General features: G+C 42.0%; 1 protein-coding gene across 2 annotated transcripts; it reads right to left on the bottom strand.

Annotated features, from left to right (window-relative positions):
• Positions 1 to 10,854: 10,854 nt before the first annotated feature.
• Positions 10,855 to 15,864, bottom strand: tmem236 (transmembrane protein 236). 2 transcript variants are annotated; one of them, XM_040144280.1, is made up of 4 exons: positions 15,474 to 15,864; positions 14,395 to 14,467; positions 13,194 to 13,317; positions 10,855 to 11,732 (listed from the first exon to the last, which is right to left on the bottom strand). In XM_040144280.1, the coding sequence occupies exons 1-4, from the start codon at positions 15,725 to 15,727 to the stop codon at positions 11,092 to 11,094; spliced, it is 1,092 nt and encodes a 363-aa protein (XP_040000214.1). In that variant the 5' UTR covers positions 15,728 to 15,864; the 3' UTR covers positions 10,855 to 11,091. The 2 variants fall into 2 exon arrangements, with proteins under 2 accessions (XP_040000214.1, XP_040000215.1); XM_040144281.1 differs by having other exon boundaries at positions 10,855 to 11,729.
• Positions 15,865 to 16,028: the final 164 nt, after the last annotated feature.

Genomic DNA, 16,028 nt, shown 5'->3' with positions numbered 1-16,028 from the left:
CCCCGACTAAACATGCTCCAAAGCTAACTCGAGAAGGAGGAGGAGGAGGAGTTGGAGCAAGAGAGAAACAAAGATAGGATATCTCCAGTAGTGGCAGTCAGCGGCAGAAATATAACGCGCAGAAAAGTTCCTTCAGTCTTCCATCTGAATCCTCCTCTTCCTCCTCCTTGTCAGTGGCTGTCTGCTCTCTACACATTCATAAACCCTGTATGAATATGCAACCAAACATCTGGCTGATGCTCCTCCTCCATGATGCCAGAGGCTGGGGCTAGCAAATGGCCAATCCTGCCCTCCTAACATCTGGGAGAGGAGAGATTGAGAGGAGATGGCTGAAGGGAGAGACGTGGAAAGGAAAGAAGGGAGGAATACAATGATAAATTTGGGAGGAGAGAGGGATGGGAAAGCAGAAGCAGGGAGAGATGGAGGGACAGACGCGGAGTGAAGGAGGAAGGAGGAGGTGACGTAGTGGAGGAAGGAGGACAGACGACTGGAGAGGGCCAGTCAGTAGAGGGCATGGTGGGCCGATACAGATTGGAGGGCAGGTTACTGATCCCTAACACGAGATTAAAGAAAAAAAACATGTTACACTGAATTGGTTGTTCTGGAATACAGTACTGTCCTTTCTTTCCCATTAATTTCCCACAAAGACAAAAGAAAGACAATTAGAGACTACATGGACATTTTGTGGATATTCTGTGTGATTATGTTCCTTAGATGTATGTTTTTGATTGTAATCGTGCTGCTGAGCTCCACAACAGAGACTGGTCAGAGAGAGGAAGCGTAGGATTGACAGAATCAGAGCTTGGTGGTATTTTAGATGAATGTCTCACTCTGCTAATCCCAACTCCCAAACTCAGTTTTGACATGCTCCCGTCTGGAGTCACAATGACATAAATGTACAGTATTGCTCTCTCAGCAAGGTTGCAACTCAGGGTTTTACAAGTTAAAACAATAGTTCTGTGTTTTGGGAAATCTTTCCAGAGAGAGAAATGAGAAAATTGATACCATTCTCATGCCTGAATTTAAGAGTACAGAGCTGAAGCCAGGAGGCGATAAGCTTAGTTTAGCATAATTGGAAGCAGTGGGAAACAGCTAGCCTGGCTCTCTCCAAAGTTCAAAGATAAGCCTACCAGCAACTTTAAAGTGGGCACCATCGTATACAAATAGAAATGCTAAATCTACAGGTTTTCTTGCACCCGGAATTATGTGCTGTAACTATTTCTTAGTGGACTGTGTCTTTTTGTCACAGTGAGGTTGCCAGTAAACCAATAGAGACACCTCCTCCTAAAACCAACACTGTTTCACTAGCAGAGAAGGTTTTGAGGATAATGAGAAACCGTTAAGATCGGCAAAGTATTCTTGGGTAAATCTGAAACAGAGCAGGACAGAGCTACTTACAATACCTTGAACTCTGACCGTCTCTACGTAATTCTGATATTAGTGATATTCAGGAATCGGTGTTGCACAGGCTCTCACACGGTGGATGTGTCAATCCTGAGCGAAGTGTTTTTGGTTTTGGAAAGGCTAAAAAAATAAACCACCTTCCAAACTCTTTAAAAGCACAGAATATCTCTTACTACAGCCCCATGCATTCGGCTTCAACATGTGGCGAAATTCAAAGTTTGACAGATCTGCCATAGTTAGTTCTGGTTGCTACGCTACGGCTTAGCAAATGGTCAGCTGTCGTTTCAACTTCTCTGTCTGATGATTAAACAGACAAGGTGTTAACCATTCAGTTTTTAGGTGTTGGTAGGGATATTTCTAAAGTTTAGAGAGAGCCAAGCAAACTGTTTCTTGCAGTCTTTATGCTAAGCTATGGGCTAATTTCCTTCTGACTCCAGCTCCATTCTTAATGCACAAACTTGAGAGTGGTGTCGATCTACTCATCTATCTCTTGGAAAGAAAGAGAACAAGTGTATTTCCCAAAATTTTTAACCCTTCCTTTAAGTTCGAAATGTGTTCCAATTAACAGACTTGAGTTTAATTGCTTTTATCTCAGCAATGACAAGAAATAAGTCAGACATAGTATATCTAATTCAAGATTTGCAACATCTTCGAGTTTATAGGCAATTAATATATTAATGTAATCCCCCCTTTACTCTTCTAAACTGCATTTTTAAGAAAATATGAATAAATAAATAAATAAATACCTAGCTGAGGCTGAGCAGCCCTGAAGAACTTTTTTGGTCCTACACAGATACTCGTGTCTGATCTACAATCCCATCGCCTCGGGTGAAGTAGGAAATAGCAGTGTGAGTGTTGAGTGTGGAAACAAGTCAATACCAACCACAGCTTGCAGCGTGTTAACCAAATCCAGGGGATTTTGATTCAGCGTTATAATCAATGTCCACCCTAGCACTGTATGGATCTGTGGTCCTTATAGATTCAGCTCGAAAGAAAGTAGGCTACAGGAGGAAAGGAATCACAACTACCTCTGCAGTATAAAAAATTCAAGAGAACCATGTCTAATGCTGCATCCTGCACATGAACTGGACCTGGAGGCAGAAATACAGCACAAAAACCAAAAATGTCCAAAAAACCCCCCAAAAAAACCCACTGCAACAGCATCTACAAATACTGAAGGTGTGAACTGAATTATTGAAGAGTGTTTCCTGTAAATTGATTGACGGGGTATTCTGGCCACACTATGAAAAAGACAACATTTTTACTATTGTCTCTACTCTACCTCGATCCTGTCCTCTAACATGCAGATTTAAGACTTGAGACATGGGAGAGGAGTCACTTTCGTGGCGATCAGATTTTATAGCACTCACTGAATGCATAGAAAGGCAGGTAAAAAGAGAAAATTCACTGTCACTGATAGAAAACAGGTCTATCAGAGAAAGACATCATCTTTTCGTTTGAATATTAAACCTCTTTTTTAACAGTCACAAAAAGTGACAAAAGGTGAATCTTAATTGAGCAAACGTTCAGGTTTACAGCAGGAGAATCCAGCTTTGGAGGCACAGCCGTGACACTGGTACGTCTAACAGCACTCTATCCTATAAAGCTTTGATTTGCTGTCTAGGCTTGTTACAAATTCTCTCTGTTTTGAGGGTCACTGGAAGTATCACGAGCAGTGCGAGTCCTCTCAAAGATCCTTTCAAAGTAAAGTTCACATTTACATTTATTCATTTTGCTTTTGTTCAAAGCAACGTACAAACATATAATCCAAGCCGCGGTAGATCAAGGAGAGGCCATCAAGAATAGGTTCCATGATAGTCAGTTTCAAATTCCACCTGACACAATGGGTACAAGTTATGGTACTTCTGACATGGCGGAATACAAAGACACGAGGAGTACCAAGGCAGGATTCGCAAAAGTGCTCTTAAGTTATCTAAAAAGATACTTCAGTAAGTTCTTAAGGAAGTTAATGCTTTTGAATACGCCCATGAAATGATCTCTTGGGTTCCTACAACCTTCGAAAACACAGCATTATCTGAGAAATAAACAGTCACAACAGGTCAAATTCCCTCCTTCTTAACACATATTGCTTCAATGTGGAAATCAAAATGAACATACCGTTACATTTTCTGTGAGGTGTAAGATTTGTTGACGATTTTTGGTCTAGTGACTATAACTGTATCGACTGACTTCTCTTTACTGAATATCAGACATACAGTGAACCAAACAGAAACAATGACAAAGTGAGGTTAATATGCCTAAACTTTACAGATATTCAAATGTATATGTGCATTTACATACTTTGAAAAGCCAGCTTGTTAGTTTAAAATGTTTTCAGTGAATGAATTTAGAGAGCATTTCCCACTTTTAAAACTAAAAGGAAGAGAATGTTAGGTTTAGTTATTCTTTCTGAAATGTCTTTGCTATTTTCTCAAGTTTTATCAGATTTATATAATGGGTATAACTGAGCCCCGCCCTTCACCTGTTGGCTGAGCCGTCCTGACAATCAGCGTTGTAAAAACAGGAGCAACTTAGCAGAGAACGGTAAGGTGTAAGCTCCTTTTTAGAGCCAGGCGAACACTTAAGGTAATCCAACTCTGTTCCCTGCCAGCAGAGGCCACACCTGGAAGAACAATCTTAAAAATGTAAAATTCAACATTACTTGTGATTTGTGCTGGAAGCTGACATTCAACAGCATGTTATTGTTGCTTTGAACAAAACTGATATTTCTTAATGTGGTTCCCAACCTTTTTGGTTTATGATATTTTAAATCAAAGCTACATCTACTTGCCAACAAAATGTGATGTTCGATACGCACTGTTTAATTTGAATAGTTTTTAGAAGCATGAGAGAAAACTATCCAGCATTTCATAATAAAGATGCAAAGATTAGTGAAAAATCGAGGAAAAAAATGTCTAGTAGAATGTTTATTTTCTTATATTCTTATCTAATGAGTCATCTTGTGACCCCCAGATTTATTCTGCAACCCTCGTGGGGCACACAGCCACCTGGATGGGAACCACTGTCCTAAAACAAGTGGTGACTTGCTGGGGTTGATTAATCTTTTCTAACCTCATTGATGACAATGTGTAGTTGGCAATACAACACATAATGTATTGCAGCAAATGGAGTGAAAATAACGGATGAGTAATGTACTTTCACCACATTAGGCCGAGAGGCATTAACCATTTATCTTAAGCTTTTCAAGCTGGAGTAAATCTTAGCAACAAATTTTATAGATTTTTTATTTCTTTTTTTTAACTTCTTTATATTTACATGCATTTGCTCGGTTCAGGGTTTTTACTTGCGCTTAACTGGTGTAAGCTCACAAAATCAATGCCACTACACTGAATGGCAGCACCAGGTCCCGCTTCTTGATGTCTCACAGCATTTAGCCGTCTGTGGCTTTTTGATTCTGTAAGCTTCTTTCCTGGCTTGTTGCTGAGGTGGGCACACATTGCATGCGGCAGTACAGTATGTGGTAATCTGTGAGGCACTGTGCTGACAACCTATTGAGTGTTGAGGGCTGACAGTAAGCCTATTTCATGTGGGAATGTGGTTACGATAGGGTCCTCTGCAGTCAGCGCCATCACACAATGCACAGCGCGGAGACGGTATAGTATCAGCTGCAACAGGACTTAACAGATTTTGGGTAGACACACACAGAGAAAAAAAAAAAGCAACAATGAATATAGTGATGAAGCAGCAAACAGAGTGGAAGAAAGTGACAGAGAGAAGAGCAAGGAAAGGAAGCAGGAGGTAGAGGAAAGACAACAAAGGGAAACAGGTGGAGGAGAGGACTGAGACTGTCCTCCCTGCTCATCTCTGTCATTGAGAGGACAGTAAAACCTGGACTGTAATGAGATAACTGCACCTGTCTGTCCTCCCCTGCTCCTCTACTCCGTCAGACAGCTAAGCCAGGGCAGACGATGTGAAGGAGAACAGCTCCTCTAAGCAGATGTAATGTATGTATTTCACTTTATCTTTGGTACTCAGAAAAAAAAGAAAGAAAAAAAACATGTTCTATAAATTGCACACTTCACTTGCTCGGTGATGAAATCAAACTGTTTGCTCACAGGAAAACGACAAACCAGAGGTGAAGCCATCCAGTACCATTCTTTATGAAGTCCTGTACTGGGATCAATACGGAGAGCTGTTTGACAATGCCACTGTCTGCCCCGATTAACTGCAGCCCAGCAGGAAACTCACACAGACTGTCACTGAGTAGTGAACACCTTAGCAGCGAAAAACAGTTTGTAGGAGCCACACTCGCAGCCGCTAGTGGACTGCTTGTGTGATTTGTGCAAGATTACCTACTGCAGATGCCTGGATATAAATGTGGATGAATCATCACAGTATTTGTACAAGTATACAGTGACTAGTGACTACACATTTAAAATAATCCACACTGCCTCATGTATGGTATAGTTAATTTTAGATGTATCCCTCCTAGCAACTCCACTGTTGCTATGGGATCAAAAAGATGGAGATGCTGCAAGCGATGCTGTGATGGTCACTTACATAGGTGGACTGCACTCTCCGCCAGTGTCCCAGCCCACAGCAATACATCAAGACATCCAGTTGGGGGTAGAGGAGGGGGCAGGCTGATAGAGCCTCCGGGGTGGGTCGTCTCAGGACAGGCTCAAAAGCAGGATCCTCATTGCACAGGGGATCCTTCTGATCTCCAGCTCGTCAGGGAGTTTGGGGATCCCGTGAAAGAAAAAGAATACAATCTCCTACGTCCACAGGTTGTCACCGGGGAGGATCACCTGAGGGTTGAGTGGCTGGTCCCTCCCCTAAAATTCTGTCCTCAGATGAGTCCAGGTGATCCGGACGCCAAAAGTCTCACAGTATCTTCAAAGTCCTGTGCTTTGTGGGGAGCCCAGATCCAGTCTATACTAAATCCGACTGTCCCGGATAATCACTATGATGTGCCTAGGAGCGTGAGGTTCTATGTCTTGTGTCAGAGTGGGAGCGGGCTCATCTCATCCCAGCAGGACAGGTGGTTTAACTGCCATCATGTGTTTATTTACCCTCCCACTACCACACCTCACTCCTCTCTCTGTCCCGAATCACCCTGTCGAAAACCTCCCCTTCAGCCTCCTCCAGCTTAAGCCCCCCGAATAGTCTTGCTACAAAAACTAAATGTCATTTTCATCGCTGTGTGTGTCTCTCAGTGCTTTGTAGTCTGTCAGATTTATCCAATCAGAGCTCTCGCATCACTCCACATCCGTCTTGCCTGTATCCCTATCTGTCCCTCCCTCCTAAGCCCACCCCGTGAGTCCAGATTCTGAGATTTTTGGGTTCTCTGTGATTCCTATTTTCTTCCTCCTCGAAAATCCCAGCTCTATAGCTCCTCCTCCAGTATCTCTCCCTCTCCCTTCACCACGCTGCTTTCTCTCTCTCAAGGGTCCTCTCTCATCAGGGGCGTTCCTGCTTACCTGACTCACTCTTTGCACTCCTGTTGTGACTGTGCATGCTTGTGTGTGTGTGTAAGTGTGTGTGGAGGCTGCAGCTGAAGCTCGCAGCTCTCCCTCTCTCTGTTGCCATGCTGGAGCAGGTAACATTCGGCTAGCGCAGGAGACACACAGCCTGAATTCAAATGCGCCTCCAGCCTCTCAGATTTACAAAGCCTCCACCCCTCCTTAACAACGCCCCCCCCGTCATCTCTCTATCTGTCCTCTCTTTTTTTCTCATTCTATCTCATTCTCCTCATCTCTTTCCTCAATGTCTGCTCCCTCTCCCTCCGCTGTTGCTTCCTTTTGTGTCATTTCTCCTCACTGCTGTCGCGCTCTCCCTCGTTTTTCATGTTACCTTGAGAGTGGGCTGAGGAGGCACTGGAGAAAAGTCTAGTTTTGTTTAACACAAAAATCTTCCGCTTTTTAAGCCATCTCTATCTATAACTGAGTCCTAAAACCTCTTGACACAAGTGAAGAAAACCTGCCTATGCAGTGAGAGTATTTCAACCTTTTTTAGAGCATAATCAACTTGTTTTTCATAGTTTCTACAGATGAGCAACTGTCATCCTTCTTAAACTGAATTTTCATCTTTTTAGGCAAACAAGACTGAGAGTCTATAGCCATGCTAGTAGCTAAGTGAGGCTCCACTTATGCACAATGATACTTTGAGCCGAATGCTAGCATCAGCATGCTAACATGCTCACAGTGACAATGCTAACAAGCTGGTGTTGCGCAGGTAAAATGTTTACCATGTCGAGCGTCTTATCCTAGCATGTTAACCTGCTAACATTTGATAAAGGCACTAAACACAAAGTACAGCTGAGGATGAAGGGAATGTCATTAGTTCGCAGGTACAGTATTTGATCATAAACCGAGCTCAACATCTAGGTGAAAAGTTAAGGGATCACATAAGTCTACAGGATAAATCATCTGAAATTCATGATTGTCTGTACCAAATTTTGTGACAATCCATCCTGTAGATGGTGAGATATTTCACCAGATAACTGAAAACTTTGACCCGCAGACGGCACTAGTATAAAATTCATGCCATCACAGTTGTCGGTGTGAGTCATCCTCCATGAATGTCAGTACAAAATTTTGCAGCGATCCATCCAATAGCTGTAGAGATATGTTAGTCTGGCCCAAAGTGGTGTGTGTTGTCTTAGGTGGGTGGGGTTGTGCTAGGGGACCTCAGCAGTCCGAACATGCTGGCTCTGGCTCTGGCATCTGGATCTTCAAACAATGAATAACAAGGCTGGTTGCTGCACAAGAATCAAGAAAAAAATAAATGTATATAAGATTATTACTTGAGACAAGCTCATTTGCATCAGAAATGGGCTGCAATTATGCTGGTCTGGCAGATTTTCTCACCTGTTTTAAGAGAACCAGGCCTTAAGGACTCAATTATGGACAAAAATGGCTTGGTGAAATGGATATTTTTCCAGTGTACATCCTCAATATGAAGTTAAAACTGGATGAATTAATGCAAAGCTTGACTTAGCATGCATGAAAGCTTCATTTGATGACCAAAAAAAAGAAGTAACGAAAGCCTGTGCCTCAGAGAACTCTTTATAGTTGAACGTGGATCTTACAGATCATGTAAGATGATTTATGGAGTTATAAAGAGGAAGGATGTAGGCTGTTGCTTCTTCCTTTGATCATTCAGATCATTCACTCGGTGTCACGGGAATAAAAAACTGCTCTCCAGCCTGACAACATGACGTACTGTAAAGCGGACACAATAACTCGAGCTGCACTAATGTTTTCTTGCAGATTATAGTATGAATCATTAAGGAGGAGGATGATGATGGCTGTGGAGAAATTAAGAACAGTTAATTTTAGTTCACATCCGGTACATGAAAGCAGGCCAGCTCTGGTCCCTCACTGTGATTAACAGCTGCTTGACTAGTGTCCTGTCACTCGCCGTGTATATCATTAATAATGCCTTTAGCAAATGTTCCCTCTCAGTGTGGTAATGCATTTCAAGCTGATATACATTTCTGTCTGAGATTCACTGAATTGATCACCAGGGATGCAGCAGCGTGTTTGCTGCCATTTTTCTCATTCCTTAATTTTTTTCCTTTTTTTTTTTTTTGGACAGAGAGGAGTCGCCAGTTAGGCAATTCCCTTAAACAGTTTTTCCCGCAGTCATGGCTCATCCATCAGACGGACAGAGACCAAGTGCTCCATGGGGTATAATGTAATTCTGTGAGACTTGTCCTGGTGGAGGACTGCCGATTACAGTAAACACCAGCATCTCTCTGTGGTGTCACTGTGGCATTCTGCATTGATACACTCACACCCATACGCCAAGGTTACAATCCAGTGAGTTATATGGCCACGAAAACACATAAACCACTGTGGTGCCTGCGCCACAGGCAAAAGACGAGGCTGAGATGCTAATTTGCAACTGCCAAGGTCAAGGCAAAGAATTAAAAGCTGCAAGACATAGAGAAAATGAGTTTATCTGCTGGATCTGTGATAGAGGTGAACATATGCTGAGGAACAAAATTGTAACTGAAATCATGGGAGAAAAACAGACACTATGTACGCCGTCTTCAGTAAGGTTTACGCAGATGAGAGGAATAACTGCTGTGATTCTTCCGGTTGGCTCCATTATGATAAAAACATCAGATGTCAGGTCTAAAATTTCCTCTCTACAGTAATGTCTTTTTTGGGCTTAGGAATGTGAACTCAGCACACGCAGACAGGTGACAGATTAAAACCACGAATAAGTGGAGAAACATAGCAATTGCAGATGAGGTGGCATTTTCCTGGCATGGTTTGGGACCACTTGACCCCTTAGCAGGAAAGTTCAGTGCAAATCAATAAAAAGTTGCTCTGAGTAATCACTTTTTATCCTATTAAGAAATATTTCTACCCAGAAAGGAGAAAGCTCATCCACAGGGTATGAAGGGTCATTGAATGGTTTGAAAAGTATGAAAATAATAATAACCATATGCTGTGGTATTTGCAGTCACTAGATACACCACCAGTCTCAACCCAATCAAACAACTTTGGGATATTTGGGAATAATATGCAAGATAGTGCTCTCCTCCATCAAAACACCACATACGGGAATATATAGCTGTTATAAGTGATCGTGTGCACATCCACCAAACCTAAGCAGGGTAGTTGCTAGGTACAGAGAAAATACATGAAATACAAAACAAAGAGTACCCACCAACATGGCGGTAATTTTGTGGCCATTAATGTGGGAAGATGCTGTTCAGAATTTGAGGGTTTGTACAGCATGTCATCTACTAATGCCAATATGTTAACATAACTGGGGAGCAGTGAGCGAAGCTGTAAACGGGTCAAAAGACTGACATACAGTATCACTTTATAAAGTTGATGTAGCTTATGTGTTAGCAAACAGCTGCCTATTGACAAATCCAGCAGCCACAGAGCAACTTAAGCATTTATTTGGAGTTGTGTTTCTGGCTACCTCGCAAATGTAAGTCCACTGTCATTCTCCATTGAGCTCTGTTTTCATCGCCGCAAACTCCTGAGGGAAATATCACGTTCTTTAGCTGCTAAATGCGCCAGCATGTTGACCAGTTAGTTGCTAACTTTGTCTGATATCAGGTGCCATGCAAGTGGCGTACACTCAGTTCATTAGAGCCTCTTCGCTGAAAGCAGCTGCCGGCCTGCTGGAAACGAGGTTGGCGAAAGCGGTGCGAGTGAACCAGAACAGTGAAGTTGCAGGTATTAAACCAAAACAATGGGCTGAAAGATGCTCAAATGCTCCATACAGTTAAGGGGAACAACAGAGTTGGGTGATAACTCTCTGCGTTCTCACCATGAGTGACCATTGTTATCATAAAAGTTTTGATTAGTGGAGCTGTTACCAACTTGATTTCAAAATGTTTACACCGGTGCTTAAACAAAGGAGTTTTATTCAATGTAGTTAAGTTTGTTGGAAATCGTTAAAAATGTTTTGTTTACAACAAATGCTTTTTTCCATTACTCTTTGTGGTATGTTAACAAATGTGGTACAGATAAAAAGAAAACACTGAAAAATGTAGCAAGAACACATAAAATTAAGTATCAATAAATACATTTGGATTCAAATATAGCACAGAAAATGAACCATTCAAAAACATGATGTTCCTCATCATCAGTGCCAGCACCATGTTTACTTGGTGCTGCTCGCTACACATAAATATACCAACTGTTTATCCACAATCTAAGCAAATCTTTCATTAACAACAGAATGTGTCACTCCTCAAAACATGCTCCGGCTTTTGAATATCCTCAGCTTGGTCAGGAATGAAAAGTAGATAAATGTCCAACTCACCAGCACATTTTTCAGCGGGTATAACACAGGTGTCACATTACCAAACACAACTATCAGAGCGACTCGAATAATAAAGAAAGGAAGGTCCTGCAGAGCAACTCCAGCAGAAGACAGTAAAGGGTTTTGAGGAGTGACGACCATGCGGACAGTGGACAGGAAGCCGAGAATGTAGACAGGGAACACCCAGGCCGAGTAGAAGACTGATGGCTCTCCTGCTACTCTCACCATCTCCACAGTGTCAAACCAGAACAGGAAGCTATCCACAAACACCTCTGACCTCCCATCCCTCCTCCACAGGAAGCCCAGATGCCCAGAGTAGAACCGAGGGCGCGAGGATGAGGAGTACAGGTAGGCAGTGCCGGGCGCCCGTGAGCTGAGAGTTGAGCGGCTGGGTGAGCCAGCAAAGTCCTGCCATCTGCCTGAGGCGCTGCCATTTCTGGCCTCTGGATGGCCTTGGGTCAAACTGTTCTGGCCTTCATCAGGGTGCAGCTGGCCTGATACGGTGGTCACCTGTTCCAGGTGGGTCAGGATGGGGCCTGGCATGTCAATTTCAGGATCGAGGCTGTCTGCTGAAAATGACAAGAGCACAAACAACTCCAGCTGTTACTCCAGTACTACGTACTGTCTATGATAGGTTTATGGTTATCCCAGCCAAGGTCAAAATCATTGGCATTTGGCATTGTTGTTTGCCATCATACTAATTGATACTGATGAAAATCTTTCTTGAGATGCACCAATCTAATACGCCAATACTGACCTTATTAAGTGGATTGGGTATTGGCCTTATTGTGAACAATCCTCATTTATACAGTTTTTGTCACTGTTAGTATAAAATTCACTTTTAAATTTCATTAATTCAGTCATACTATGCCACCAACTCAGTTTTTAGTGCCAAAGCTATCTCTGGTCTAATGTTACTTTACATAAAAATAAGTCCAGTGAGTTCCATACAGTCAGGTATATAGATTTTAAACTGGGGAAAAAGACAGCATCAATATCAAGAGAGAAATCAGTATAGTGATCAGTGGATCTCTAAATCTAACTAATTGCTTCTTTTGTCAAGTCAGTTTCGCAGCCCAAGATCTCCAATTTGCCTCAAAGTCTCTACAATGTTCAACACCCTATATCCTTAGGCCCTTGTATCGGATCAGGAAAAACTGCGCAAAAAAACTTTAACAAGAGAAAATTCAGGAAGATCAAGGAGTTCCTCTTACAAGATTGACAAGCATTTGATTTGCTGCAGATTTAACGCTCGCCCTGCTTTTGAAGACAAAAGAGCTAAAGTCGAGTCTTTCTTTTTCAGTTTCGATGTTGTCTTTGTCATTGGCTCAGCACTTTCTTTTGCACTGCCTGTCTACAAATACCTCAGAAATAGTCAAAGTTAGATGTGTCCTTACAGTGGTGTCAGTGCGTTGAAGAAGACATGCTTCAGGGGCTTTTGGGGGTTGATTTTTGGAGGTTTACTCTATGTTAATTAGTTTGTGATAATTTATTAGATACTAATTTAAAGATATGCATCACGTAAACAGAATAATATTAACTGAAATATTAAAGGTATTAAAACTAGATTCCCTCGGTAAGACATGGCCTAACGAAGTCCCATCCTGGGGACCCGTTGACTTACTAACTAATTAATAATACAAAACTGATCAAATGTTGGTATGATGGACAATAGTGATAATAACATTAGCTCAACATTTAAAAAAAAAAACAACAATAGCCCTTTTTCACTCTAGATATTTTGACTTGTCATAGTAGGAAAGGCATAGGTGTAAATTCTGTTTTATTTATGTGTCCCAGGAAGCCATGACAACACCAGGACCCTGACACTTAAGCAGCTAAATAAAATGCACTATTTCCACCAGTGCTTCTCCTAATTTGGCATGTCAAAATGTCTTCTGTAAAAAAGGCCTCTCTCTGCCAGTTCGTTGCACACAGCATGCAGCATGAAACACAAACATTTCAAATGCAGGATGCATGCACCGCAACCGCATGTCATTTTTGATAATGCCAACAACTTCAGGCCTTACATCGTCCAATTAGCCTGCAAGGGCGAATCCTCTCTACAATATCCACACAGATGAGGGAGAAAAGCACCAAGGAGACGGGCAACTCAGCGAAATGGTCGAACCTGTGTCCTCTGTCCACCTGCACCTACAGTATGACGATAATAGTGAAAAATAAATGAGAATTCAATAGTAGAAAGAATTGATCTGCCACTTGCAAATTATGAGGGATGAAGCAGGAAGAAGCGAAACTGAAATTCTTCATTAAAACATTTGGCTGGATTCAGAAACAGGAGCTCCTGCATTCCAAATTTTATGAACCCATCCGATTTTATTACCCCATAATTATAGACATTATGATGCTGCTGAATGCCTTTAATGACATAAATAAGAGCATCTGACCTCATCAGACATATTTATACATCTAATATTTCTTAATCTTGTGTTGCTGGTCTAAGAATAAAGTGTTTGAGGACACATTATAACGTGTAACTAGAAGGGCACCCCGAGAGAGCAGACCTCAGCCAAGGCCAGTGTCAAAAAACATACATCAGACTTCAGAGAAAAAAATTCCAATTCATAGTAAATGATCCGGATCTGCCCCAAAATTTAACGGGGTCTTCCCTGGCCCATGCCCGATCCCTCCACCAAGTTCAGTGCAAGTCAGTGCAGTACATTTTGTGTAATCCTGCTGACAAACAAACAAACCGATAAACAGGCACGGGTGAAAACATAACCTCCCTGGTGGAGTTAAAAAGTTCTGTCTTTTTAGGTTTGATGGTATCAAAGTTTGAGTTAATGGCCAATCTGTTATGTTCACTATGGGTTACTGAATACCCGAGACAGAGTAAAGTCATGTGACGGGGAACACATTCCCAGTGCCTTATTCTTTTAATTATGATGGTGTCAAAGTCCCCCTCGGTACATGCTGAGAGTATCGTTGGATGCACAATCAATAACTAAATCTCAGGAGATTGAGTAAAACTGATGACAAGCAATGCCGTTCTTTCTCTGTGGTGCATTGTGCCATGTCGACCATCGCTCATTAAATAATTTCAGTGCTCTAGACCCATTCTTTTACACAAGGGGGTGATAAAATGGGCCTGTGCCACAAATGGAGCGTTTACAACAAATATGCCTCTTCAAGGGCCCCATCGGCGCATGACTGAGCAAAACGTCAACAGGTGCTGCTCAGTGAGAAGAAGATCAGTCATGATGACATTACCTTGGAGCTGGCGATTAAAATAGCAAAGCACGGTAATGTACACAGGACGAGATACGCCAGCGCTGTAGGTCTCCTGAAAAACAAAATAGGTTGCTTTAGTTCATATGCGAATGACGATGGTCTCAGTATGGTGAATAATTGTTCCTTTGCTAAAGAAGTGCTGATCTTATTCTCAATGTACAGTGTATACTGCATTCATTGCGTCATTGTCAGACTTACAGTTGCAGTCACAGTGGAGGAACGTGTAAGTTCAAGTGCTGAGTATTTCCATTTTATGCTTCTTAATACTTGCACTCCACCACATTTCGTTTTAACTCATGACATTTATCTGTCACCTATGGCTACTTACTCTGTAGATTAAAGTGAGGCCACGTAACTTCTGCCGAACAACCGCACACTTACAGGATCAGGGTAAATGTTAAAACATCGTGTAACAGTAGCACAAGCAGAGAAGAGTCCTAAACTCACTAATGTCAGTTACAAAGCAATATGGAGCTAAAGCTTGCTAACCTCAGCTAATGTTAGCCACTGGAAGCTAGTGGTCATACCAGACTGAGTAAGCCTGTAGCAGTAAAACCACTGAGTGGACTGAATTGAGCAAGGCTGCATTTTATTGCTTATGAATTCAACGTTTCATTTTTAAGATGGAACTTGTTTTTGCTATTTCTTCTTACAAAGGTTTACATAGTCTCGATTTAAAATCACACTCTGCGTACAAACATCCCATTAGTTTATAAAATATGAAGCTTTGTTAAAGATTTTCAGGGTCATTTCACATCATGAGCACATTTTTACATGTAGCTAAATATTTTTACATTGTAGTATTGCTACTTTGTCCTCAGTATTTCTTCCACTTCTGTAATGTTATTTCACTGTTTTTCTCCTTGTAAAGTCAATTTTACTTCTACAGCCCTAAATCCCATATCCAAAATCTGCCTCAAATGGCTTGTGTTCTTGTCATTTTGACTCTGTTAACTTGTCTGCGTCCTCTCAAATTAGCTGTAGGTAAGATGCTTTATCTAGTACATGTAGATACTTTGTCGCTGTGTAACTGTCAAAGCTTCTTCCCGTTTACTCACCACTGTGTGATCTCTCTGATGAACCTCTGCTTCTTCAGGATCAGATATTTGAGAGGAACCCACACCAGCAGGGTCACAGAGGTCACATAGGCGATAGAAGCTGCCACCACAAGCCAGTAGGCTGTTAGATCCTGTCCCTTCACTTCACGTATGAGGCTGGCAAACCTCTCCATTATCACAAAGATCGGTACGATAAGAGCTGCAAACTGCAGCACCTCGTATAGGACGAGCTTGACCGTCTTCCCCGAGGGCATGGTCCCTGAACACCAGTTGCTGGTCTGAACTTGGAGGTAAAGACTTTGACAATCATCTCCCACAAAACGAGCCACTGGAGCCGTTGGACTCTGCACACCGACACTGCTTACACTGCACTGGAGGCTGTATTCTTTTATTGCTGAGGTAATGAGGTGGTCATGCTCATCTTTTTATGGGCTCACAAAGAAGTGCACTCCCATCCCATAATTTCAAGGAGAAAAATTACATTGAGCCTGCTACTGAACATGTTCTGGAAAAAGGACATGATTACACTGACACCTATGTCTGTTTTAACAGGTG

Source organism: Xiphias gladius, chromosome 14 (genome assembly GCF_016859285.1).
Source record: "Xiphias gladius isolate SHS-SW01 ecotype Sanya breed wild chromosome 14, ASM1685928v1, whole genome shotgun sequence".
Lineage (NCBI taxonomy): Eukaryota > Metazoa > Chordata > Actinopteri > Istiophoriformes > Xiphiidae > Xiphias > Xiphias gladius.
Note: the sequence above shows the minus strand (reverse complement) of the source record. Positions and strands in the feature narration are given on the sequence as shown.

What these genes read in the sequence shown, in the direction of transcription:
- tmem236 (XM_040144280.1), bottom strand. Translation starts at nt 15,727, where the DNA reads ATGCCCTCGGGGAAGACGGTCAAGCTCGTCCTATACGAGGTGCTGCAG. An exon ending in ATCAGAGAGATCACACAGTG is followed by an intron (nt 14,468 to 15,473) that starts GTGAGTAAACGG and finishes TTTGTTTTTCAG; the next exon opens with GAGACCTACAGCGCTGGCGT. An exon ending in TTTTAATCGCCAGCTCCAAG is followed by an intron (nt 13,318 to 14,394) that starts GTAATGTCATCA and finishes GTCATACTGTAG; the next exon opens with GTGCAGGTGGACAGAGGACA.